Here is a 26,364-nt window from a genome sequence, read left to right as displayed (position 1 = left end):
GCAGTGGATGTTGATGTGTCTGCATGTGTGTGATGCTTGCGTGAGTGCCTGTGGCATGTGTGGTGCTTATGTCTGCCTAAGCTTCCCTTGTGTGTTGAGGTGTGTGCATGCTGGTCTGAAGGTGTGCTTGGGATAGGCTGGGGTATAGGGGATTGGGTCTGGGTGGAGGAAGTTGGAGGGGGGAGGCTAGAGACAGGGACAATGGCTGCCATCAGTGCTGAGGCCAGAGTCTGAAAAGCTCGCTGAAGGGCCGCCTGACCAGAATGAATGCCCTCCAGGAATGCATTTGTTTGTTGAAACTGCCTTTCTACACCCTGGATGGCATTCAAAATGGTAGACTGCCCAACAGTGAGGGACCTGAGGAGGTCAATGGCCTCCTCACTGAGGGCAGCAGGGGTGACTGGGGCAGGGCTTGAGGTGCCTGGGGAGAAGGTGATGCCCACCCTCCTGGGTGAGCGGGCACGGGGCAAAGGCTGAGGGGCTGCTGGGAGGGCGGTGCTGGTAGGGGGGGTGGCGGCTGTATCTGTAGATGCGGGGGCACAGATGTTGCCGCCACTACAAAAGAGCTCCTTTCAGAGGACAAGTCCGTGTCGCTGGTGTCAGCTCCTGTCCCTGCCGTGGAGCTCCCCTCGCCCTCCGTCCCACTGGTGAACTCCGAATCCGTAGTTTCGCCCTCCAGGGCCATGTGGGATGCAGCTCCCTCCTGCTCCGGTGCCACTGCTCCTCCGCCTGATGATGCTAATGCACACAAGAACAGGGAGACCACAAAGAGACGGGGACGACAGAAGAAAGACATGTTGAGTGCATGCATTACCGCTACCGTTGGCGTACACGACAGACACAGAAGCCCCCTGCACTACGCCACTCTCTTGGGCTCCACTGTGCAATCCCTGGGACATGGCCTACTAGGTTATGGATGACATCTGCACACATGCATGACACAGGGGCATGACTAGGTGTACTTGGCACTCTACAGAGGTGGGGTGGGGTGCCACTTGGCCTGCCTTACGGAGGGACCTTGCCTACTAAACTCGCCCTGGCCTAGGGAAACCCACAGCCCACCTCCAGCACCCAGACACCTCCACTGCGTGCTAAATCAGCAGGATGAGAGTGTACTCACCCCCTTGTGGCTGCTGTGATGCCCTCACGCGTCCATCCAACTCCAGGTATGCCACCGCCAGGATCCTGAACATCAGGGGGCTCATGGTGCGACGGGCACCCCTCCCACGTTGGGAGGCCATCCCCAGCTGAGCCTCCACCGTCTTCTTGCTCCAGCGGCGAATGTCCTCCCATCATTTCCAGCAGTGGGTTCTCCGTCCGTGGTAGACCCCCAGGGTCCGGACGTCCTTGGCGATGGCACGCCAAATATCATTTTTCTGGTGGGCGCTGACCTACATGATTTGTACAAAGGAAAGAGAAAGTTATTACCAACTGCACCATCACAGTCATTGGCCCACATCCCTACCCTTGGCATGTGGCACATGCACTCACTGTCATTTCATGCACGCCGCACTCTCCCCCCTTCCTTCTTACATCCACCCCTCTCCACACAGGCATAGCCCATACAGCATGCTCTCAGTGTACTTACCTGTTTGTCTGGAGGACCGTAGAGTAGTGTGTACTGGGGGAGGACCCCATCCATGAGTTTCTCCAACTGCTCCTATGTGAAGGTAGGGGCCCTTTCCCCAGACACTCGAGCCATTGTCTCTTCCAGACCGAGGTCACAGCAGCACTTGCAGTGTAGGTACCTCTCCTGTCGAAGATCAGGTATCATGTGATTGAACAGATAGAAAAGGGCAGTCACGTCCGCGACGGTGGGTACTGTCACTGCCGGCGTACATCGTCATTGGCTCCTGGGACCCATAGGGTCCAATGTTAACCAATGCAGCATTGCGCCGCGGTCTTCGACTGCCTACCGCAATGGTGTACAATGCCAGCACAGTTACCTCACATCCCATTGTCCCACTGTAGAGGTCAGGCAGCCGTCATTTCAGGGGCCCACATGGCTTTATTTGTAACCGCGTCACACATACCTAGGCCTAGACTCTACTCACATACAGGCCACTTTTCGGATTATGAATCGTGTTCTGTATAAGCTGTGGGTACGTACCTCTGAGTTGGTTGACTCTGTGCTCGCTGTTGTCCTTCATAGGCACCGTCCGCTGGGACATGTGAGGAGATGGCGGTATCCTCCGTGTACAGACCACTGGTGGACCTATCGACAATCGAGAAAAGACATGTGATCATCACATACAGGCTTTACCGTGCCACAATCCTGGAACTGTGTACCCAGCTGGAGCCAGACCTGATGTCAGCTATCCGCCATCCCACAGGAATCCCCCCTCAAGTGCAGGTGCTGTCAGTGCTCCATTTCCTTGCAAGTGGGTCATTTCAGACAACTGTGGCTATTGCATCAGGGATGTCCCAGCCTATGTTTTCCAAAGTGTTGTCCAGAGTGTTGTCTGCCCTGCTGAGACACATGCAGAGCTACATCGTTTTCCCTCAGGTGGAGGATTTGCCTACAGTGAAGGTTGATTTCTATGCCCTGGGACATATCCCTAACATAATAGGTGCCATTGATGGGACACATGTGGCCTTGGTACCCCCGCAGGAGTGAACAGGTGTACAGAAACCGGAAGAGTTATCATTCCATGAATGTGCAGATGGTATGTTTGGCCGACCAGTACATCTCCCATGTTAATGCCAAGTTCCCTAGCTCAGTGCATGACACCTACATCCTGCGGAATAGCAGCATCCCTTATGTGATAGGTCAACTCCAGAAGCACTGTGTATGGCTATTAGGTGAACACCTGGAACCAAGTCAGTGGGAATGGTTGTCTGGGGATATCCCTACAAGTTAGTATGTGTTGTCCCTCGCCATTTGCAGGTGACTCTGGTTACAACAACCTGTCATGGCTACTGACCCCAGTGAGGAATCCCAGGACAAGGGCAGAGGAACACTACAATGAGGCCCATGGGCGAACACGGCGGATAATCGAGCGTACCTTCGGCCTCCCGAAGACCAGGTTCCGGTGCCTCCATATGACAGGTGGATCCCTATTCTACTCACCAAAGAAGGGGTGCCAGATCATCGTGGCCTGCTGTATGCTTCACAACTTAGCTTTGCGACGACAAGTGCCTTTTCTGCAGGAGGATGGTCCAGATGGCAGTGTTGTTGCAGCTGTGGAGCCTGTGGACAGTGAAGACGAGGAAGCAGAAGAAGAGGACATCGACAACAGGGACTCGGTGATCCTGCAATATTTCCAGTGAGACACAGGTAAGAATACAAACCTGCCTACTACATGTGCTTTAACATTACTGCCTCTCTACTGTCTGTCGTTTTCACCCAGTGTTTGGTCACTGAGTTGTCACTTTCCCTTACGATTTCACAGATGTGGGTCCCACTGTGTGACATGTGCTTTGATTCCTCATGGACTAGAGCTGTGTGACATAAGTATGTTAACATTACAAATGTAAGAGCTTTTCGCCACAGTAATTGATAACACACTATTTCGAAATCACAGACTGACTCCAAATTGTTTTGTGCTTCAAGGGTGTTTATTTAAGTGCTATATATAGGAGGGGGTTGCAAAATGGGGAGGGGTGATGGTGGAGGTACTTCAATGGCAGAGTCCAGTCTATTGGTCTCACAGGTGCATTGCCCAAATGGGCATAGGAAGTGGAGCTGGGGCAGTTTGAGGATGGACAGGGTGACAAAGTGGGACAAAAAGATGACATTCAGGGTGGTCTCATTTCTTGGCGGGGGTCTTGGCATCGTTCTCTGTCTTTGTCCTGGATCTCAGGGACCGTTTGCGGGTTGGTTCTCCCTCTGCAGGGGGTGGGGTGCTAGTGTGGTGGTCCTGTGGCGGTGCCTCCTGTCCACTAGTGCCGGCAGAGGTGGTGGGCAGTTCATCGTCCAGGCTAGTGTCAGGGGCCTCTTGTTGTGCCACAGTATCCCTCCTGGTGTTGAGTACTTCCTTTAGCACCCCTACGATGTTGCCCAGGGTGTGATTGATGGCTCTGAGTTCCTCCCTGAACCCCAAATACTGTTCCTCCTGCATGCGCTGGGTCTCCTGAAACCTGGCCAGTACCATTGCCATTGTCTCCTGGGAGTGGTGGTAGGCTCCCATGATGTTGCAGAGGGCCTCGTGGAGAGTGAGTTCCCTTGGCCTATCCTCCCCCTGTCGCACAGCAGCCCTCCCAGTTCCCCGTGTTCCTGGGCCTCCGTCCCCTGGACCGTGTGCCCACTACCACTGCCCCCAGGTCCCTGTTGTTGTTGGGGTGGTGGGTTAGCCTGGGTTTTCTGTAGTGGTGGACACACTGCTGATTGACGTGTCCTAGGGACAGAGGTATGGGCCCGCTGGGTGGGTGTTGTGCTGGTGTTTCCAGAGGGGGGAAGCTCTGTAGTGGCCTGTGACTGTGTGATGGGAACCGACTGTCCTGAGGTCCCCGATGGGCCGGGCTGGTCATCTAGATCCAGTTGGACAGAGCTGCTGTCATCACTGTGGGCCTCTTCTGTTGGTGGTGTGGACATGTCTGGATCCTCCTGTGCGGTGACGTTGGGTAAGGGTCCTGCAGGGGTGTAAAAGCATGATTATTGCATCTGTGTGTGCCGTGGTGTGCAAAGGGTGGTTGACCGTGTACCCCAGTGCTTGCATTCCTGTGTGGGACCTTGTGTGAGGATGGTTTAGGGGGGTGTGTGGGTTTGTGCAGTGGGCATGCTTTGGTGTTGGTTGTCCATGCTTTTTTGTTGCATGCAGGGCTTAGTGTTGGGATGTGTGGTTTGTGATATTGGGACATTTGTGAGGAGTTGGAGTGATGAGGGTGAGGGTGGGGGTATGTGATGGCATGCAGGTTGGGTGGGGGATGAAATAGTGAGAGATTTGACTTACCAGAGTACATACCTCCGTCAACTCCTGCGAGGCCCTCAGGAGGCAGAATCGCCAAGACCTGCTCCTCCCATGTTGTTAGTTGTCAGGGAGTAGGAGGGGGTCCGCTACCAGTCCGCTGAACCGCAAGGTGGTGTCTTGAGACCACGGAACGCACCTTCCCCCGTAGGTCGTTCCACCTCTTCCTGATGTCATCCCTATTTCTTGGGTGCTGTCCCACTGCGTTGACCCTGTCCACTATTCTTCGCCATAGCTACATCTTCCTAGCAATGGAGGTGTGCTGCACCTGTGATCCGAATAGCTGTGGCTCTACCCAGACGATTTCCTCCACCATGACCCTGAGCTCGTCCTCCGAGAACCTGGGGTGTTTTTGCCGTGCCATGGGGTGGTGTGGGTGATGTGTGGGGTGGTGTGTGTGGTGATAAGTGTGCTGATATGTAGTGGTGTGTAGTGTGAGGTGCGTGGAAGTTATGTGGGTGATGGTGTTGTGTGCCTGTGGATGCTAGTTTGTTGATGGTGGTGTCTCTCTCTGGCCTTCTCTCTGTGATTCTAGTCATAGGGGTTTGTGGATGATGTGGGTGTGTGTTTTATATAGTATTGGGTGTGTGGGAGTGGTGTGCGTATATGTGTCAGGTGTGTGTATTTAGATTTGTCCAATGTGGCTGTGTTTTGTAAATGTGTGTGTATTTTGAGCGCGGCGGTGTGTACCGCTAATTGAATACCGCGGTTGAAAGACCACCGCGTGGATTCGTGGGTCGTGATAGTGTGGGCGTATTTCTGTTGCCGTGACGGTGGAGGTTTTGTTTTTGCCAGTTTATCACTGACCTTTGGTGTGGCGGACTTGTGTGGGTGTCTGAATTTTGGCGGATTCCGTGCAGTGGGTCATAATAGCTGTGGTGGATTTCCGTGGGTGCGGAGGTGTGTTGGCGGTGTTCTGCACGGCGATAAGTGGCTTTTACCGCCAATGTTGTAATGACCGCCAATGTTCGGTAAAATTCAAGAGGCCAAGATGAAAGTTAAAATAATGGCAGCATATGATACCCCCGCTGATATTATAATTGTGATGGTAAATGTACTGCCCCAATAAAATTTAAATGAGGCCCATACAGGCAATCGCAGGTATTCATTTTGGAGGCTGTGAACATAAATCAAATCTATTCGCAGACAGACTCTTTTTAACACTTGCAAAACCACTAGACTCCCTACTGCCACTTATGTCCGATCTTTACCCGTACTAACAAGTATCTGGCTTCAAAATGAATGAAGACAAATCATACATCCTGAACCTCAAGGTATCATCACAGGACTTAGCACCCCTCCAACATGAAGCCCCTATCAATGGGCCACCACCTCAATCCCATACCTGAGTCATATCATCGCTCCGTAATTAGAGATATGGATGAAGGCAAATTGGGCAAATTATTGCAAAGTCATTCTTGAAGACCTCCAGAGATACTGCCCACTTTATTTATCATGGCTACGCCGCATTAGCATCATCGAGATGAATATCCTCCACTGACTTTTATGGTTCTTTCAGACCCTCCTCATGCATATCCCCATCATGAACATCTCCCACATCTAAGTCAGCATACTGTCGTGCAAATGCAACAGTAAATTGTGATGCATCTCTAATAACTCGCCATGATGCCCAGAGATAAAGGGGGGTTAGACAGTGTGAGCCACCTAGACAACTGCTGGGCAGCTCATCTATAATGCATGTTGGAATGGGTGGTGCACAAAATGAGAAACATTGGTTCCATGTGGATTGTGCAGGGGGTTGGCACCGGCTCTGAGAGTTAGTGTGGCTCCCAATTCAGTCTAGATTAAAGAGCAGTTACATTGGCACCCCCACAAAAAACTGTTCTGGAACTATGGGATTACCTAGCTGTGAGGAAAGGTCCTACAACCTTCACATGCCTGAAAACCTCGATAGCTCACAACCCCAACTTTGTCTCAGTCTTAGGAAAGTAGTTAAGTAGCCAAACAAGGTTTGCCTTTATATAGGATGGTAGGTTGGACTACCATGTTTGTGGGGCGGGAATCTTAATCGCTGCTGAGTTGCAGTTCCCTTCCTCCAAAAATACAAATGAGGCCCTTAATGCGGTGATGGTGCTGCAAGGACACAGCAGCTAGGTGACAAAACACCAAGAATAGGAGAGAGAGTAACACAGTAGAGGTGTGAATGAGCAATCTTAGAGATCATAGGAATTGAGGCACCTTATCAATCAAGAGGGCCAGGATGACAGGCATTCTCTCCTGAGGGACATCTGTGCTGCCTAATGCCCGCCTTTGAAGAGAAAGTGTCCCACATTCCACATGTACCGTTGCAGCAGCTACAATTCATACTGCTCAAGCTTACAGAGATGCACTCACAAGGGAAGTGAAAGGTGAGCTTGAAAACCATAAGGACAGAAAGATTTGACTTTTCTACTGATACAAGGCAGAGACACAGGCGAGTGACGTTTGTTGCCTAATTGCGAAATTCATAAAATCCTCTTGAGGAGGAAATTGTGCACATAAACTGGATTTCTAACATTCTTAAATCAATTCCAATGGGTGGAATTTGACATAATCTTGGCATCATAAACCAAATTACCCCTCATTCACCTGAACTGCCAGCTTCCACGAACAATCAAAATGTTTTATCATACAATAGAAAAAATGCAGACACAATGTTTAATCGTAGTATATTAAGCTGAATACATAGAGGACTTAAAAGTCTTGGAATAGCCTGATTCCAACATTAGAGGCTTGTGGAAGTGTTATAAGGGAACATCTTGGACTAATCTAGACACAGGCAAGATATCTGCTTTACCAGCATTTTAACTTGCACACATGATCTCGTTCCCAAGAGCAGTTTGATCAGATAATCTTTTTTTTTTGGTTTGGTTTGACATAAGGCGAAAGCTGGAGTTTCTCACCTGCAACAGTCGTGATGCTATCTGGGTGGTCGGTCAGAGCAGGATAGGTCTCTAGAGAGAAAGCAAAGAAGAAGGTTCATTATGAGAAGTAACAGCAGCTGAAGCGCATTCAGAATTCTTGTTGTGCCTTAATATCTGCTAATTCATAGCATTATATCAATACTGTACTTTGCAAAACCTCAGATGGAATGGGAGAGGTAGGCCTTTCTGTAGTGAAAAACAAATTTAACTGTTTTTAACTTCCAGAATACGTAAAACCTAAAAGCACATGTCCAACTTTTTAAATATACTGCACCCTACCGTCTGTGCTGTCCATGGCCTACCTTGGAGGGGAGCTTTTATGTATTAAAAAGGAAGCTCTGGGCCTTGCAAAAGGTCTCTTTTGCCAGGTCGAAAAGGCAGATTAAAACTGCACATACAGGCCGCAATGGCAGACCTGACACGTGCTAAAGGGGCTACTTGAACAGGTGGCACTATCAGTGCTCCAGGCCCACTTGTAGCGTTTCATTTACAGACCCAGGAAACAGGTAGTGTCACTTTAATAGGGACTTACAAGTAAACGAAATATGCCAATTGGGTGTAAGCCAATTCGAGCATGTTTTAGGGAGAAATTACAAGAACCTTAGAACTGGTTAGCAGTGGTAAAATGTTTAGAGTCCACAGGCCAGCAAAATTGGGATCATCAAAAGTAGGAGTGGTGAACGCAACAAGCTTGAGTAAAGACCACCTTAAGGCTGACAGGTCTATAGCATACCCCCCCCCAGCTGAAGGTGGGGTGAACTACGTAACATCCTGGGCGTTCATCTATAAAAGGAACTGAGGCTACCCCAGTTGTTACTGAACAAGTTAGTTCACTATTGGCACTGATGTCTAGGTGGGGGGAGAATGAATGCTTCTAAATTCATGTTTGAAAACTATCACTTTTAAAATAATATATTTCAATGCGCACGTTATTTCACAGCCATTTTACACTGCACATAAGTAACTTATAAGTCACCTACATGTTTAACCCTCACTTAGTGAAGGTTAGATGCAAAGTTACTCAGTGTGAGGGCACCCTGGCACTAGCCAAGGTGACCCCACATTGTTCAGGGCAATTTCCCCGGACTTTGTGAGTGCGGGGACACCATTACACGTGTGCACTACATATAGGTCAATACCTATATGTAGCCTCACAATGGTAACTCCGAACATGGCCATGTAACATGTCTAGGATCATGGAATTGTCACCCCAATACCATTCTGGTATTGGGGTGACAATTCCATGCATCCCCGGGTCTCCAACATAGAGCCCGGGTACTGCCAAACTAGCTTTCTGGGGTCTCCTCTGCAGCTACCGCTGCTGCCAACAGCTCAGACAGGTTTCTGCCCCCCTGTGGCCTGGGCAGCATGGTCCCAGGAAGGCAGAACAAAGGATTTCCTCTGAGAGAGGATGTTACACCCTCTCCCTTTGGAAATAGGTGTGAAGGGCCTGGGAGTAGTAGCCTGTCCTGGCCTCTGGAAATGCTTTGAAGGGCATAGATGGTGCCCTCCTTGCATAAGCCAGTCTGCACCGGTTCAGGGATCCCCCCAGTCCTGCTCTGGCGCGCAACTGGACAAAGGAAAGGGGAGTGACCACTCCCCTGACCAGGACCTCCCTGGGGACGTGCCCAGAGCTCCTCCAGTGTGTCCCAATCCTCTGCCATCTTGGATGCAGAGGTGTGAGGGCACAATGGACAGCTCTGAGTGGCCAGTGCCAGGAGGTGATATCAGAGACCCCTCCTGATAGGTGCTTACCTTTTTCTGTAGCCAATCCTCCTCTGTGAGCTATTTAGGGTCTCTCCTGTGGGTATCTCATCAGATAACGAATGCAAGAGCTCACCAGAGTTCCTCTGCACTTCCCTCTTCGACTTCTACCAAGGATCGACCGCTGACTACTCCAGGACGCTAGCATAACCGTAACAAAGTAGCAAGAAGACTACCAGCAGCACTGTAGCGCCTCATCCTGCCGGCTTTCTCGACTGTTTCCTGGTGGTGCATGCTCTGAGGGCTGTCTGTCTTCACCCGGCACTGGAAGCCAAAAAAATATCACATGTGGGTCGACGGAATCTTCCCTCTGCTAACGCAGGCACCAAACTTCTGCATCACCGGTCATCTAGGTCCCCTCTCATCCTGATGAGTGTGGTCCCTGGAACACAGGAGCTAGGTCAAAGTGTCTTCGACAGTCCAGTGGCCCTTCTGTCCAAATTTGGTGGTGGTAAGTCCTTGCCTCCCCATGCCAGACAGTAATCCTGTGTACTGCATGAACTGCAGCTGCTCGGGCTTCTGTGCACTTTTGCAAGACTTCCTTTGTGCACAGCCTAGCCCAGGTCCCCAGCACTCCGTCCTGCATTGCCCAACTCGCTGAGTTGGACTCCGACGTCGTGGGACCCTCTTTTGTGACTCTGAGTCGACCGCTGTCCTCAGATCTTCTAAGTACCTGTTCGGGTACTTCTGCGGGTGCTGCCTGCTTCTGCATGGGCTCTCTGTGTTGCTGAGCACCACCTCTCTTCCCTTCTCCAAGGGGGAACCTCCTGGTCCTTCCTAGGCCCTGGCAGCACGCAAAATCCTCAACCACAACTCTTGCAGCTAGCAAGGCTTGTTTGCAGTCTTTCTGCATGGAAACAACTCTGCCTCCTCCAGCACACGATGGGACATCTTCTGACCAAAGGAGAAGTTCCTGGCACCTTCAGTTGTTGCAGAATCTTTGGCTTCTTCCACCCGGAGGCAGCCCTTTTGTACCTTCATCCAGGGTTTAGTGGGCTCCTGCCCCCCCCCCCCGGACACTTGCGTGACTCTAGGACTTGGGCCCCTTCCTTTAAAGGTCCTCAGGTCCAGGAATCCATCTTCAGTGTTTTGCAGTCAGTTGTTGTCCTTGCAGAACCCCCATCCCGACTTTACTGTCTTTCTGGGGTAGTAGGGTAACTTTACTCCTACTTTTCAGGGTCTTATGGTGGGGTATCTTGGACACCCTTAGTGTTTTCTACACTCCCAGCGACCCTCTACACACTACACTAGGCCTGGGGTCCATTCGTGGTTCGCATTCCACCTTTGGAGTATATGGTTTGTGTTGACCCTAGGCATATTTCTCCCTTTTGCATTCTATTGTGATTCTACATTGTTTGCACTACTTTTCTAACTGTTACTTACCTGATTTTGGTTTGTGTGCATATAATTTGGGTATATTACTTACCTCCTAAGGGAGTGTATCCTCTGAGATACTTTTGGCATATTGTCACTAAAAGAAAGTACCTTTATTTTTAGTAACTCTGAGTATTGTGTTTTCTTATGATATAGTGCTATATGATATAAGTGGTATAGTAGGAGCTTTGCATGTCTCCTAGTTCAGCCTAAGCTGCTCTGCTATAGCTACCTCTATCGGCCTAAGCTGCTAGAACACCTCTAATCTACTAATAAGGGATAACTGGACCTGGCACAAGGTGTAAGTACCACAAGGTACCCACTATAAGCCAGGCCAGCCTCCTACATTGGTGGTGCAGCGGAGGAATAAGTACTTGTAACTGCTTTACCACTTTGTCATTGGTGCTTTTCAGAAGAAAAACATATACCAAATATTTCAATATATACACATTGAACCAAAAGAGTTTACTGTCCTTCTCTAAAACTTTCTAGAAAGTTTCTGAAAAGTTCTGAAAACTTTTAAATTAAAAGTTTGAAAAAGTTTATTCTCTGTACTTTCAAAAGATCGAAATCTTTTCTCTCTCTGTCCTAAACCTTTTCTATCATGTCTGCAGTAGATCTCACTCCCAAAATTGTTCAGGCAACCTATGAGAGTTTAAACTTTAAAGGTTTGAGGGGTCTCTGCATATAAAGAGGTTTAAGCATTTGTAAGAATCCTACCAAGGACTTTCTCTTCAACCTTCACCTAGAGAATGACCAGAACCCGTCTGGTCCATCCCAGGGGCAGGAGGTAGGAGGGGAGGGTGCCAAGTCAGACTCAGAGGAGTCCCTGAAGGGATTGGGGAGGGTTCTTACAAAGACCTGCCATCTAGCAGGCCACCTACTGACACTGGAATTGGGAGAGGGTCACACATTAGTAGGGCATCTTTCACTCCTAAAGGCCAGGTTACTAGGGTCCAGCCAGTTAGGGACAGGTCTCTCTCAGCCAAATCCCAAATCTCCTCTGTATCTAAACATTTCCCACCCTGAGGATAACTTAATAGAAAGGGAACTCAGAAAGCTGAGGTTGGAAGAGGACAGGCTGAAGCTTAAACAGCAGCATCTGGCCTTAGACAGGAAATCCCTGGATGTAGAGAGGGGAAGACAGAGATTGGGGTTAGTTCCCCGTGGTGGCAGCAGCAGTGTTTCTGGTAGCAATCCTGTTAGAGAGCAAGATTCCAGAAACCTGCATAAGATAGTCCCCCCTTACAAGGAGGGGGATGACATAAACAAGTGGTTTGCTGCACTTGAGAGGGTCTGTATGGTACAGTTGGTCCCTCAAAGGCAGTGGGCTGCTATCTTCTGGCTATCTTTCACTGGTAAGGGTAGGGATAGGCTCCTTACTGTCAGGGAAAGTGGTGCTAACAACTACAAAGTTTTGAAGGATGCACTCTTGGATGGGTTTGGCTTAACCACTGAACAATACAGGATTAAGTTCAGAGACACCAGAAAAGAGTCCTCTCAAGACTGGACAGACTTTGTAGACTGTTCAGTGAAGGCCTTGGAGGGTTGGTTCCATGGCAGTAAGGTGACTGACTGTGAAAGCCTGCATAATCTGATCCTGAGAGAGCATATTCTTAACAATTGTGTGTCTGATTTGTTGCAACAGTACTTGGTAGACTCAGATCTGACCTCTCCCCAAGAATTGGGAAGGAAGGCAGACAAATGGGTCAGAACAAGAGTGAACAGAAAAGTTCATACAGGGGTTGACAAGGATGGCAAGAAGAAGGATGGTAAGTCTTCTGACAAGGGTGGGAACTAAGATAAAAAACATTCTGGGTCTTCATCAGGCCCATAAAAATCCTCTGGGGGTGGTGGGTTGAAATCCTCTTCTAACAATCAGAAAAAGCCTTGGTGTTATTTATGCAAAGTAAAAGACCATTGGGCAAGTGATTCTACTTGTCCAAAGAAAAACACCAAACCTCCCACCACCATAACCCCAAATGCAACCTCTAGTGCCCCTAGTAATAGCAGTGGTGGTGGGAAGTCTACTACAAATACCCAATACCAGGGTGTAGCTGGGCTCACTATTGGCAGTGTAGTTGGGGTTTGTCTTGTTAGGGAGACCACAGAGGCTGTTTTAGTCTCTGATGATGGCATTGACTTTGCCGCCTTGGTTGCTTGCCCCCTTAATATGGGTAAGTACAAGCCACTACCCCTAATCAACGGTGTTGAGGTTGAGGCCTACAGGGACACAGGAGCCAGTGTAACTATGGTGATAGAGAAACTGGTTCACCCTGATCAACACCTACTTGGTCAGCAGTACCAAGTGACCGATGCTCACAATAACAAACTTAGCCACCCCATGGCTGTTGTGAATCTCAGCTGGGGGTGGGGTTACTGGTCCAAAGAAAATTGTGGTAGCCACTGAATTACCTGAAGATTGCTTACTAGGCAATGATTGGAGACATCAGCTTGGGCTGAAGTGGAGTTGGAGGCTCATGCAGCAATGCTGGGCATTCCTGGGCAAATTTTTGCTTTGACAAGAGCTCAGGCCAAAAAGCAAAAAGGACAGAGAAACTTGGATCATGGAACAATGGACCAAGTGCTCACAAAAGCTAGGAGTAGGAAGGGTAAATCCTTGCCCACTATCCCTCCCTCTCCAGAAGATTCCCCTTTTGAGGAAGAGGAATCCTCTCCCTGTGCAGAACCTACAACAGATGAGCTGGCCGCAGACACTGCTGAGCTTTTGGGTGCAGGGGGGCCTGCAAGGGAAGAGCTGAGTGTGACACAGCAGACCTGTCCCACACTCGAGAGTGTAAGACAGCAAGCTGTCAAACAGCAGAATGGGGATGTCAGTGATAGCCAAAAGGTGTATTGGGAAGACAACCTCTTGTATACTGAGTCAAGGGACCCTAAACATGGAGCTGCCAGGAGATTGGTCATTCCCTTGCAATAAAGAGAGTTTCTTCTTACCTTTGCACATGACATTCCTTTGGCTGGGCATTTGGGCCAAAGTAAAACTTGGGACAGACTTGTTCCCTTGTTTCACTGGCATCATATGTCAGAGGACACTAAAGAGTTTTGTTGCTCTTGTGTTTCCTGCCAAGCCAGTGGCAAGACTGGTGGCACTCCAAAGGCCCCCTTAATTCCACTTCCAGTGGTTGGGGTGCCCTTTGAAAGGGTAGTGGTTGACATAGTTGGCCCCCTTGACCCTCCAACAGCTTCAGGCAATAGGTTTATCCTGGTGGTAGTGGACCATGCCACTAGGTACCCTGAAGCCATCCCCTTAAGGACCACTATAGCTCCTGCAGTGGCAAAGGCCCTCCTGGGTATCTTTTCCAGAGTGGGTTTCCCTAAGAAAGTGGTGTCAGACAGAGGTAGTAACTTGATGTCTGCATACCTCAAAGCAATGTGGAAGGAGTGTGGTGTAACTTACAAGTTCACAACTCCTTACCATCCATAAACAAATGGTCTGGTTGAGAGGTTTAATAAAACTCTCAAAGGTATGATAATGGGACTCCCTGAAAAACTCAGAAGGAGATGGGATGTCCTTTTACCTTTGCCTCCTTTTTTCTTACAGGGAGGTACCCCAAAAAGGAGTAGGCTTTAGCCCCTTTGAACTCCTCTTTGGGCACCTTGTGAGAGGTCCCCTTGCTCTTGTTAAGGAGGGTTGGGAACAACCTTTAAAAGCTCCTAAACAGGACATTGTGGACTATGAACTTGGCCTAAGATCAAGAATGGCTGAGTATATGAAAAAGGCCAGTAAAAACCTTCAGGCCGGCCGGTAGCTACAAAAGCAATGGCATGACCAGAAGGCTGTCCTGACTCAGTACCATCCAAGACAGAAGGTGTGGGTATTGGAGCATGTGGCCCCAAGAGCATTCCAGGACAAATGGAGTGGGCCCCATCTAATTGTTGAGAAAAAGGGTGAGGTTGCCTAGTTGGTAGACCTTGGCACTGCCAGGAGTCCCCTTAGGGTACTCCATGTCAACCCCCTGAAAACCTACTATGATAGGGCTGATCTCACCCTGCTCATGGCAACTGATGAGGGACAGGAAGCAGCAGAGAGTGACACTCTCCCTGATCTCTTCTCCACCACTGAAGCTGATGGCTTAGTGGAGGGAGTAGTACTGGCAGATTGTCTTACTGCAGAGCAGAAAGATAACTGTATAAATCTTTTAAGTCAGTTTTCTGAACTCTTTTCACTGATACCAGGTACCACTACTTGGTGTGAACATACAACTGATACTGGAGACAGGTTACCTGTCAAAAGTAAGATTTATAGGCAGCCTGACCATGTCAGGGACTGCATTAAACAAGAGGTTCAGAAAACGCTGGACTTAGGAGTGATTGAGCCTTCAGAAAGCCCGTAGGTGCTTGTCCCTAAACCTCACAGTAAGGATGGAAACAGAGAAATTAGGTTTTGTGTTGATTATAGGGGGCTCAACCAAGTAACCAAGACAGATGATCACACTATACTCAGGGCAGATGAGCTCATAGATACACTGGCTTCTGCCAAGTATCTAAGCACTTTTGATCTAACTGCAGGGTATTGGCAGATTAGGTTATCAGAAGATGCTAAATGAAAGACTGCATTTTCAACCATTTGAGGGCACTATCAATTCACAGTAATGCCTTTTGGTTTGAAAAATGCACCTGCCACTTTTCAAAGGTTGGTGAACACAGTCCTGCAAGGGTTAGAAGCTTTTAGTGCAGCATATCTAGATGATATAGCTGTCTTTAGCTCAACCTGGGATGATCACCTGGTCCACCTATGGAAAGTTTTGGAGGCCCTGCAAAAGGCAGGCCTCATTGTCAAGGCCTCAAAGTGGCAGATAGGGCAGGGGAAAGTGGTTTATCTGGGCCACCTGGATGGTGGGGAACAGATTGCGCTATTACAGGAGAAGATCCAGACTATTATGGACTGGGCTGCCCTACAACTCAAACCCAGGTGAGGGCCTTTTAAGGTCTCACAGGGTACTATAGGAGATTCATCAAGAATTATGGCTCCATAGCAGCCCCTCTTAATGATCTCACTATCAAAAAGATGCCTAAGAAGGTATTGTGGACAACTAGCAGTCAAAAAGCTTATGATGAGCTCAAACAGGCCATGTGCTCTGCACCTGTCCTAAAAAGCCCTTGCTACTGCAAGAAATCCATAGTCCAGACTGATGCTTCTGAATTAGGGGTTGGGGCAGTGCTACCACAGCTGAATACTGAGTGCCAGGATCAACCTGTTGCTTTTATCAGCAGGAGGTTGACCCCTAGAGAAAAGTGTTGGTCTGCCATAGAGAGGGAGGCCTTTGCTGTGGTCTGGGCACTGAAGAAGTTGAGGCCATACCTGTTTGGCACTCACTTCATTGTTCAGACAGACCACAAACCTCTACTTTGGCTAAAACAAATGAAAGGTGAAAATCCTAAATTGTTGAGGTGGTCTATATCCCTACAGGGAATGGACTATACAGTGGAACATAGACCTGGGAGTACCCACTCCAATGCAGATGAACTCTCCAGATATTTCCACTTAGACAATGAAGACTCATCTGGGCAAGGTTAGCCTTATTGTCCCTTCTTTTTGCCTATGTGTCACTGGGATCCTGCTAGTCAGGACCCCAGTGCTCATAAAGTATGTCCTGTATGTGTTCCCTGTGTGGCGCCTAAATGTATCACTGAGGCTTTGCTAACCAGAATCTCAGTGTTTATGCACTCTCTGCTTTTAAAATTGTCACTGCAAGCTAGTGACTTATTTCACCAATTCTCATTGGCACACTGTAGGCACACTGTAGGAGGCTGGACTGGCTTGTAGTGAGTACCAAGAGGTACTTACACCTTGCACCAGGTCCAGGTATCCCTTATTAGTGTATAGGGTGTCTAGCAGCTTAGGCTGATAGATAATGGTAGCTTGGCAGAGCAGCTTAGGCTGAACTAGGAGACGAGTGAAGCTCCTACAGTACCACTAGTGTCATATGCACATTTGGGTTCGGGAAACCGCCGCGTGGTCCGATACACTCTGCAGCGTTTCCGTATCTTAGAACAGCATTGTATCTGATACAATGCTGTTCTAAGATACGGAAACGCTGCAGAGTGTATCGGACCACGCGGCGGTTTCCCGAACCCAAATAGAATTTAGATACCAACCGAGAGATACAGACGGAGACTATCTCGTTATAAGAATTGTTTTGGACTGATTATATGACATTAAGACTTTTCACTTAATTATTGAGTATTTCTCAACTTCTTAATCCAATTATAATGAAGCCCTGATGAAGTCCTCAAGAGAGAAACTTCTCAGAGGATGAAACACGTGTTGGCTGTTCTTGTGGAGCACAATAGAACACTATGAATTAAACTGGACTCTGAGACAAACACGAGTTTGTCGTACTTTCACCAAGGAGATTGGACATTTGAACTTACTTCTAATTTGATATCATGAGTGCTCTGACATCTGTTTTTTTAGCCCACCCCAAGACCCTGAAAAGTGAGTGCAAAGTGCACTAAAGTTTCCCAAAGAGCACAGAAGTCGTGATAGGGGAATTCTGCAGGAAAGACACAAATCAGCAATGCAACAACTATGGATTTCCAAACCAGGGTACCAGTGGAACAAGGGGACCAAGTCCAAAAGTCACAAGCAAGTCGGAGATGGGCAGATGCCCAGGAAATGCCAGCTGTGGGTGCAAAGAAGCTGCTACTGGACAGAAGAAGCTGAAGATTCTGCAGGAACGACAAGGGCTAGAAACTTCCCCTTTGGAGGATGGATGTCCCACGCCGTGGAGAGTCGTGCAGAAGTGTTTTCCTGAAGAAAGACCACAAACAAGCCTTGCTAGCTGCAAGTCGTGCAGTTAGTGTTTTTGGATGCTGCTGTGGCCCAGGAAGGACCAGGATGTCGCCAATTGCGTCAGAGGACAGAGGGGGCTCCCAGCAGGACGAGGAGCCCTCTCAGAAGCAGGCAGCACCCGCAGAAGTGCCGGAACAGGCACTAGAAAGAGGAGTGAAATGGTGCTCACCCGAAGTTGCACAAAGGAGTCCCACGCCGCCGGAGGACAACTCAGGAGGTCGTGCAATGCAGGTTAGAGTGCCGTGGACCCAGGCTTGGCTGTGCACAAAGGATTTCTGCCGGAAGTGCACAGAGGCCGGAGTAGCTGCAAAAGTCGCGGTTCCCAGCAATGCAGTCTGGCGTGGGGAGGCAAGGACTTACCTCCACCAAACTTGGACTGAAGAGTCACTGGACTGTGGGAGTCACTTGGACAGAGTTGCTGGATTCAAGGGACCTCGCTCGTCGTGCTGAGAGGAGACCCAGGGTACCGGTGATGCAGTTCTTTGGTGCCTGCGGTAGCAGGGGAAAGATTCCGTCAACCCACGGGAGATTTCTTCGGAGCTTCTAGTGCAGAGAGGAGGCAGACTTCCCCCACAGCATGCACCACCAGGAAAACAGTTGAGAAGGCGGCAGGATCAGCGTTACAGAGTTGCAGTAGCCGTCTTCGCTACTTTGTTGCAGTTTTGCAGGCTTCCAGCACGGTCAGCAGTCGATTCCTTGGCAGAAGGTGAAGAGAGAGATGCAGAGGAACTCTGATGAGCTCTTGCATTCGTTATCTAGGGAAATCCCCAAAGCAGAGACCCTAAATAGCCAGAAAAGAGGGTTTGGCTACCTAGGAGAGAGGATAGGCTAGCAACACCTGAAGGAGCTTATCAGAAGGAGTCTCTGACGTCACCTGCTGGCACTGGCCACTCAGATCAGTCCAGTGTGCCAGCAGCACCTCTGTTTCCAAGATGGCAGAGGTCTGGAGCACACTGGAGGAGCTCTGGGCACCTCCCAGGGGAGGTGCAGGTCAGGGGAGTGGTCACTCCCCTTTCCTTTGTCCAGTTTCGCGCCAGAGCAGGGCTGAGGGGTCCCTGAACCGGTGTAGACTGGCTTATGCAGAAATGGGCACCATGTGTGCCCATGAAAGCATTTCCAGAGGCTGGGGGAGGCTACTCCTCCCCTGCCTTCACACCATTTTCCAAAGGGAGAGGGTGTAACACCCTCTCTCTGAGGAAGTCCTTTGTTCTGCCTTCCTGGGCCAAGCCTGGCTGGACCCCAGGAGGGCAGAAACCTGTCTGAGGGGTTGGCAGCAGCAGCAGCTGCAGTGAAACCCCTGAAAAGGCAGTTTGGCAGTACCTGGGTCTGTGCTACAGACCCGTGGGATCATGGGATTGTACCAACAATGCCAGGATGGCATAGAGGGGGCAATTCCATGATCTTAGACATGTTACATGGCCATATTCGGAGTTACCATTGTGAAGCTACACATAGGTAGTGACCTATATGTAGTGCACACATGTAATGGTGTCCCCGCACTCACAAAGTCCGGGGAATTGGCCCTGAACAATGTGGGGGCACCTTGGCTAGTGCCAGGGTGCCCACACACTATGTAACTTAGCACCCAACCTTTACCAGGTAAAGGTTAGACATATAGGTGACTTATAAGTTACTTAAGTGCAGTGTAAAATGGCTGTGAAATAACGTGGACGTTATTTCACTCAGGCTGCAGTGGCAGGCCTGTGTAAGAATTGTCAGAGCTCCCTATGGGTGGCAAAAGAAATGCTGCAGCCCATAGGGATCTCCTGGAACCTCAATACCCTGGGTACCTCAGTACCATATACTAGGGAATTATAAGGGTGTTCCAGTATGCCAATGTAAATTGGTAAAATTGGTCACTAGCCTGTTAGTGAAAATTTGAAAGTAATGAGAGAGCATAACCACTGAGGTTCTGATTAGCAGAGCCTCAGTGAGACAGTTAGTCATAACACAGGTAACACATACAGGGCACACTTATGAGCACTGGGGCCCTGGCTGGCAGGGTCCCAGTGACACATACAACTAAAACAACATATATACAGTGAAATATGGGGGTAACATGCCAGGCAAGACGGTACTTTCCTACACAACACCCCCCCCCCCCAAACGAAGGACAATAAGACTAGCCATGACCTGATGAGTCTTCATTGTCTAAGTGGAAATATCTGGAGAGTCCATCTTCATTGGAGTGGGTACTCCCAGGTCTATGTTCCACTGTATAGTCCATTCCCTGTAGGGATATAGACCACCTCAACAATTTAGGATTTTCACCTTTCATTTGTTTTAGCCAAAGTAGAGGTTTGTGGTCTGTCTGAACAATGAAGTGAGTGCCAAATAGGTATGGCCTCAACTTCTTCAGTGCCCAGACCACAGCAAAGGCCTCCCTCTCTATGGCAGACCAACGCTTTTCTCTAGGGGTTAACCTCCTGCTGATAAAAGCAACAGGTTGATCCTGGCCCTCAGAATTAAGTTGTGAAAGGACTGCCCCTATCCCTAATTCAGATGCATCAGTTTGGACAATGAATTTCTTGGAGTAACAGGGGCTTTTCAGGACAAGTGCAGAGTACATGGCCTGCTTCAGCTCCTCAAAAGCTTTCTGACAGCTAGCTGTCCACATTACCTTCTTAGGCATTTTCTTTGAAGTGAGGTCATTAAGAGGGGCTGCAATGGAGCCATAGTTCTTTATGAACCTCCTATAGTACCCAGTGAGGCCTAAAAAGGCTCTCACCTGAGTCTGAGTAGTAGGGGGAACCCAATCTATAATAGTTTGGATTTTCCCCTGCAGTGGTGCAATCTGTTCTCCACCTACCAGGTGTCCCAGATAAACCACCTTCCCCTGCCCTATCTGGCACTTTGATGCCTTGATAGTGAGGCCTGCCTTTTGCAGGGCCTCCAAAACTTTCCATAGGTGGACCAGGTGATCATCCCAACTGGAGCTAAAGACAGCTATATCGTCCAGATATGCTGCACTAAAAGCCTCCAGCCCTTGCAGGACTGTATTCACCAACCTTTGAAAAGTGGCAGGTGCATTTTTCAATCCAAAAGGCATTACTGTGAATTGGTAATGGCCTCCAATGGTTGAAAATGCAGTTTTTGCTTTTGCATCTTCTGATAATTTGATCTGCCAATACCCTGCAGTCAAGTCAAAAGTGCTTAGATACTTGGCAGATGCCAGTGTATCTATGAGCTCATCTGCCCTGGGTATAGGGTGAGCATCAGTTTTGGTTACTTGGTTGAGACCTCTGTAGTCTACACAAAACCGCATTTCCTTCTTGCCATCTTTGGAATGAGGTTTTGGTACAAGTACCACAGGAGAGGCCCATGGACTTTCAGAGTGCTCAACCACTCCCAGTTCTAACATTTTCTGCACCTCTTGTTTTATGCAGTCTCTGACATGGTCAGGCTGCCTATAGATGTTACTTTTGACAGGCAAGCTGTCTCCAGTATCTATAGTGTGCTCACACCAAGAAGTGGTGCCTGGCACAGTAGAGAAGAGTTTAGAAAACTGACCCAGGAGATTTATGCAGTGGTCTTTCTGCTCAGCAGTAAGACATTCTGCCAGTACTACACCTTCAACTAGAGCATCTTGTTCTGTGGAAGAGAAGAGATCAGGGAGAGGGTCACTCTCTTCTTCCTGTCCCTCATCTGTTGCCATGAGCAGGGTGAGATCAGCCCTGTCATAGTAGGGTTTCAGGCGATTGACATGGAGCACCCTAAGGGGACTCCTGGCAGTGCCTAAGTCAACTAAGTAGGTGACTTCACCCTTTTCTCAACAATTGTGTGGGGTCCACTCCATTTATCTTGGAGTGCTCCTGGGGCCACAGGTTCCAAGACCCACACGTTCTGCCCTGGTTGGTACTGAACCAAAAAAGCCTTCTGGTCATGCCATTGCTTTTGGAGCTCTTGGCTGGCCTGAAGGTTTTTACTGGCCTTTTTCATGTACTCAGCCATCCTTGATCTGAGGCCAAGTACATAGTACACTATGGTGGTCATTCTGACCCTGGCGGTCTTTGACCGCCAGGGCGGAGGACCGCGGGAGCACCGCCGACAGGCCGGCGGTGCTCCAATGGGGATTCCGACCGCGGCGGTAAAGCCGCGGTCGGACCGGCACCACTGGCGGGGTCCCGCCAGTATACCGCGGCCCCATTGAATCCTCCGCGGCGGCGCAGCTTGCTGCACCGCCGCGGGGATTCCGACCCCCCCTACCGCCATCCAGATCCCGGCGGTCGGACCGCCGAGATCCGGATGGCGGTAGGGGGGGTCGCGGGGCCCCTGGGGGCCCCTGCAGTGCCCATGCCACTGGCATGGGCATTGCAGGGGCCCCCGTAAGAGGGCCCCTAAATGTATTTCACTGTCTGCTGCGCAGACAGTGAAATACGCGACGGGTGCAACTGCACCCGTCGCACAGCTTCCACTCCGCCGGCTCGATTCCGAGCCGGCTTCATCGTGGAAGCCTCTTTCCCGCTGGGCTGGCTGGCGGTCTGAAGGCGACCGCCCGCCAGCCCAGCGGGAAAGTCAGAATTACCGCCGCGGTCTTTCGACCGCGGAACGGTAACCTGACGGCGGGACTTTGGCGGTCGGCCTCCGCCGCCCGCCAAGGTCAGAATGAGGGCCTATGTCTTGCTTTGGAGCTTTTAAAGGTTGTTCCCAACCCTCCTTAACAAGTGTTAGAGGACCTCTCACAGGGTGCCCAAATAGGAGTTCAAAGGGGCTGAAGCCCACTCCTTTCTGGGGTACCTCCCTGTGAGCAAAAAGGAGGCATGGTAAAAGGATATCCCATCTCCTGCGGAGTTTTTCAGGGAGTCCCATAATCATGCCTTTGAGAGTTTTGTTAAATCTCTCCACCAGTCCATTTGTTTGTGGATGATAGGGTGTGGTGAACTTGTATGTAACACCACACTCCTTCCACATGGCCTTTAAGTAAGCAGACATAAAATTGCTTCCCCTGATTGATACCACCTCTTTTGGGAAGCCCACCTTGGAAAAGATTCCCAGGAGGGCCTTTGCCACTGCAGGAGCTGTAGTGCTCCTTAGAGGAATTGCTTCAGGATATCTGGTGGCATGGTCCACTACCACCAAGATAAACCTATTGCCTGAAGCAGTAGGAGGGTCAAGGGGGCCAACTATGTCAACCCCTACCCTTTCGAAGGGAACCCCAACCACAGGCAGTGGAATAAGGGGTGCCTTTGGAGTGCCACCTGTCTTGCCACTGGCTTGACAGGTTTCACAGGACTTACAAAATTCCTTTGTGTCCTCTGACATTCTAGGCCAATGAAACAAGGGAACAAGCCTGTCCCAAGTTTTTATTTGCCCCAAATGTCCAGCTAAGGGAATGTCGTGGGCTAGAGTTAGGAGGACCTTTCTGTACTCCTGAGGAATCACCAATCTCCTGGCAGCTCCAGGTTTTGGATCCCTTGCTTCAGTGTACAGAAGATTGTCCTCCCAGTAAACTCTGTGAGAGTCACTGACATCCCCATTTGCTTGTTTGACAGCTTGCTGTCTTAGACCCTCTATTGTGGGACAGGTTTGCTGTGCCACACTCAGCTCCTCTCTGGCAGGCCCCCCTTCACCCAAAAGCTCAGCAGTGTCTGCTTCCAGCTCTTCTGGTGTAGGTTCTGCACAGGGTGGAAATTCTTCTTCCTCAGAATAAGAATCCACTGTAGAGGGAGGGATAGTAGGTAGTGCTTTACTTCTACTAGCCCTAGCTTTAGGGAGCACTTGGTCCATTCTTCCAGGATCCAAGTCACCCTGTCCTTTTTGCTTTTTGGCCTGAGCCCTTGTCAAAGCAAAAATATGCCCTGGAATGCCCAGCATTGCTGCATGGGCCTCCAACTCCACATCTGACCAAACTGATGTCTCTAAATCATTTCCAAGTAGACAGTCTACAGGTAAATCTGAGGCAACCACAACTTTCTTTGGACCAGTAACCCCCCCCAGTTGAGATTTACAACAGCCATGGGGTGGCTAAGTGTGTTGTTGTGAGCATCGGTTACTTGGTACCGGTGACCAAGTAGGTGTTGTTCAGGGTGAACCAGTTTCTCTATTACCATTGTAACACTGGCACCAGTGTCCCTGTAGGCTTGAACCTCAACACCATTTATTAGGGGTAGTTGCTTGTACTTATCCATGTTAAGGGGACAAGCAACTAAGGTGGCTAAATCAATAGCCCCCTCAGAGACTAACACAGCCTCTGTGGTCTCCCTAACAAGACCAACCCCAACTAAGTTACCAAAAGTGAGCCCAGCTACTCCCTTGGATTGGCTATTAGTAGGTTTGCTCCCACCACCACTGCTATTAGTAGGGACACTAGGTGTAGCAGTAGGGGTTGTAGTGGTAGGAGGCTTGGTGCTTTTCTTTGGACACCTGGGATCTGTTGTCCAATGGCCTTTTATTTTACATAAATAGCACCATGGTTTCTTTTCTTTGTTTTGATTTGAAGAGGATTTGGACCCACCACCCCCACCAGAGTGTTTTTGTGGGCCTGATGAAGACTCATTTTTAGATTTGTCCCCACCCTTGTCAGAAGACTTACCATCCTTCTTCTTGTTGCCATCTTTGTCACCCCCTGTATGAACCTTTCTGTTCACCCTTGTTCTGACCCATTTGTCTGCCTTCTTTCCCAATTCTTGGGGAGAGGTCAGATCAGAGTCCACCAGGTACTGGTGCAACAAATCAGACACACAGTTATTAAGTATATGCTCTCTCAGGATTAAGTTATACAGGCTTTCATAATCAGTAACTTTACTGCCATGTAACCACACCTCCAAGGCCTTCACTGAATGGTCATCAAAGTCTACCCAGTCTTGTGAAGACTCCTTTTTGGTTTCTCTGAACTTCATCCTGTACTGTTCAGAGGTTAAGCCATAACCATCTAGGAGTGCATTCTTAAGAACTGCAAAATTATTGGCATCACTTTCTTTCACAGTAAGGAGCCTATCCCTACCCTTTCCACTAAATGATAGCCATAGGATAGCAGCCCACTGCCTTTGAGGGACATCCTGTACAACACAGGCCCTCTCAAGTGCAGCAAACCACTTGTTAATGTCATCCCCCTCCTTATAAGGGGGAACTATCTTGTGCAGATTCCTGGAATCATGCTCTTTTGCAGGATGACTATGGGGAATACTGCTGCTGCCACCATGGGTTTCTAAACCCAATTTCTGTCTTTCCCTTTCCACCTCTAAGGACTGCCTATCCAAATCCAGCTGTTGCTTCTTGAGCTTCAGTCTGGTTTGTTCCACCCTCAATCTATTGAGCTCTCTTTCTAACACTCTGTCATCAGGGTGGGTGGGTGAGGCATGTCTAGAGACAGAAGTATGCAGAGATAGAACAGAAGGAGACCTGGCCCTAACAGAAGGCACCCTAATAGCTTGACTAACAGAAACAGCACTTCTACTATGATGAGAAGGGATACTCTTACTGTGATGTGAGACCACACTATCAGTATTGTGTGACTCTACATCAGTACCAGCTATGCTAGGTGGCTTGCTAGGGGGCAGGCTTGGAAGTTTCCCTCCCACCTCTTTTGCTAGGGGTGCCCCAGAATCAGAGTGGGAACCATCAGCTAACTTTTCAACAGGGGTGCCAGCTCTGGCCTTATCCTGTTCAACAAGCATATTTACCAACAGTTCTCTAGAGGGATTCTTCCTTCCACTTAAACCTCTTTCTATGCAGAGACTCCTTGCTTCTTTCCAGCTAAGGTTATCATAAGCAAGTTTGGACAGATCAACAGTTTGGCCTGTGCCAGACATTTTAGAAAGTGTTTAAGTGATAGAAAAAGTGAGAAAAAAGTTTTTCAGAACTTTTGGAAAGACAGAAAAAAACGTTTTAAACTTTTTAAGAACTTTTTAGAAAGTTAGAGGTACTTTTCAGCACTTTAAAAAAGAAGTGAGAAAAGAAATGCAAAACGTTTTGGTTAGGTGTACATACACTGAACTTGTTTTGCATATTTTTCTCTTATGAAAAGTACAATGACAAAAGTGGTAAGTAGTTCCAAAGCACTTATCCCACCACTGCACAACCAATGTAGGAGGCTGGACTGGCTTGTAGTGAGTACCAAGGGGTACTTACACCTTGCACCAGGCCCAGTTATCCCTTATTAGTGTATAGGGTGTCTAGCAGCTTAGGCTGATAGATAATGGTAGCTTAACAGAGCAGCTTAGGCTGAACTAGGAGACGAGTGAAGCTCCTACAGTACCACTAGTGTCATATGCACAATATCATAAGAAAACAAAATACACAGATATACTAAAAATAAAGGTACTTTATTTTTATGACAATATGCCAAAGTATCTCAGTGAGTACCCTCAGTATGAGGATAGCAAATATACACAAGATATATGTACACAATACCAAAAATATGCAGTATAGTATTAGAAAACAGTGCAAACAATGTATAGTTACAATAGGATGCAATGGGGACACATAGGGATAGGGGCAACACAAACCATATACTCCAAAAGTGGAATGCAAACCACGAATGGACCCCAAACCTATGTGACCTTGTAGAGGGTCGCTGGGACTGTAAGAAAACAGTGAGGGTTAGAAAAATAGCCCACCCCAAGACCTTGAAAAGTGA

At 48.9% G+C, this 26,364-nt stretch overlaps 1 protein-coding gene across 9 annotated transcripts in view; it reads right to left on the bottom strand.

Moving 5' to 3' along the window:
* Positions 1 to 26,364, bottom strand: part of LOC138250922 (major histocompatibility complex class I-related gene protein-like) — a 687,827-nt gene that overhangs the window by 338,691 nt on the left and 322,772 nt on the right. For all 9 annotated transcript variants that reach the window (XM_069205605.1, XM_069205614.1, XM_069205610.1 and 6 more), the window contains one exon: positions 7,811 to 7,861. In XM_069205605.1, the coding sequence (XP_069061706.1) occupies positions 7,811 to 7,861 (51 nt within the window). The remainder of the gene's footprint in view (positions 1 to 7,810; positions 7,862 to 26,364) is intronic.

The sequence above is a fragment of the Pleurodeles waltl genome, chromosome 1_2, assembly GCF_031143425.1.
Source record: "Pleurodeles waltl isolate 20211129_DDA chromosome 1_2, aPleWal1.hap1.20221129, whole genome shotgun sequence".
Taxonomy (NCBI): domain Eukaryota; kingdom Metazoa; phylum Chordata; class Amphibia; order Caudata; family Salamandridae; genus Pleurodeles; species Pleurodeles waltl.
This window is presented reverse-complemented; position numbering and strand designations above follow the sequence as displayed.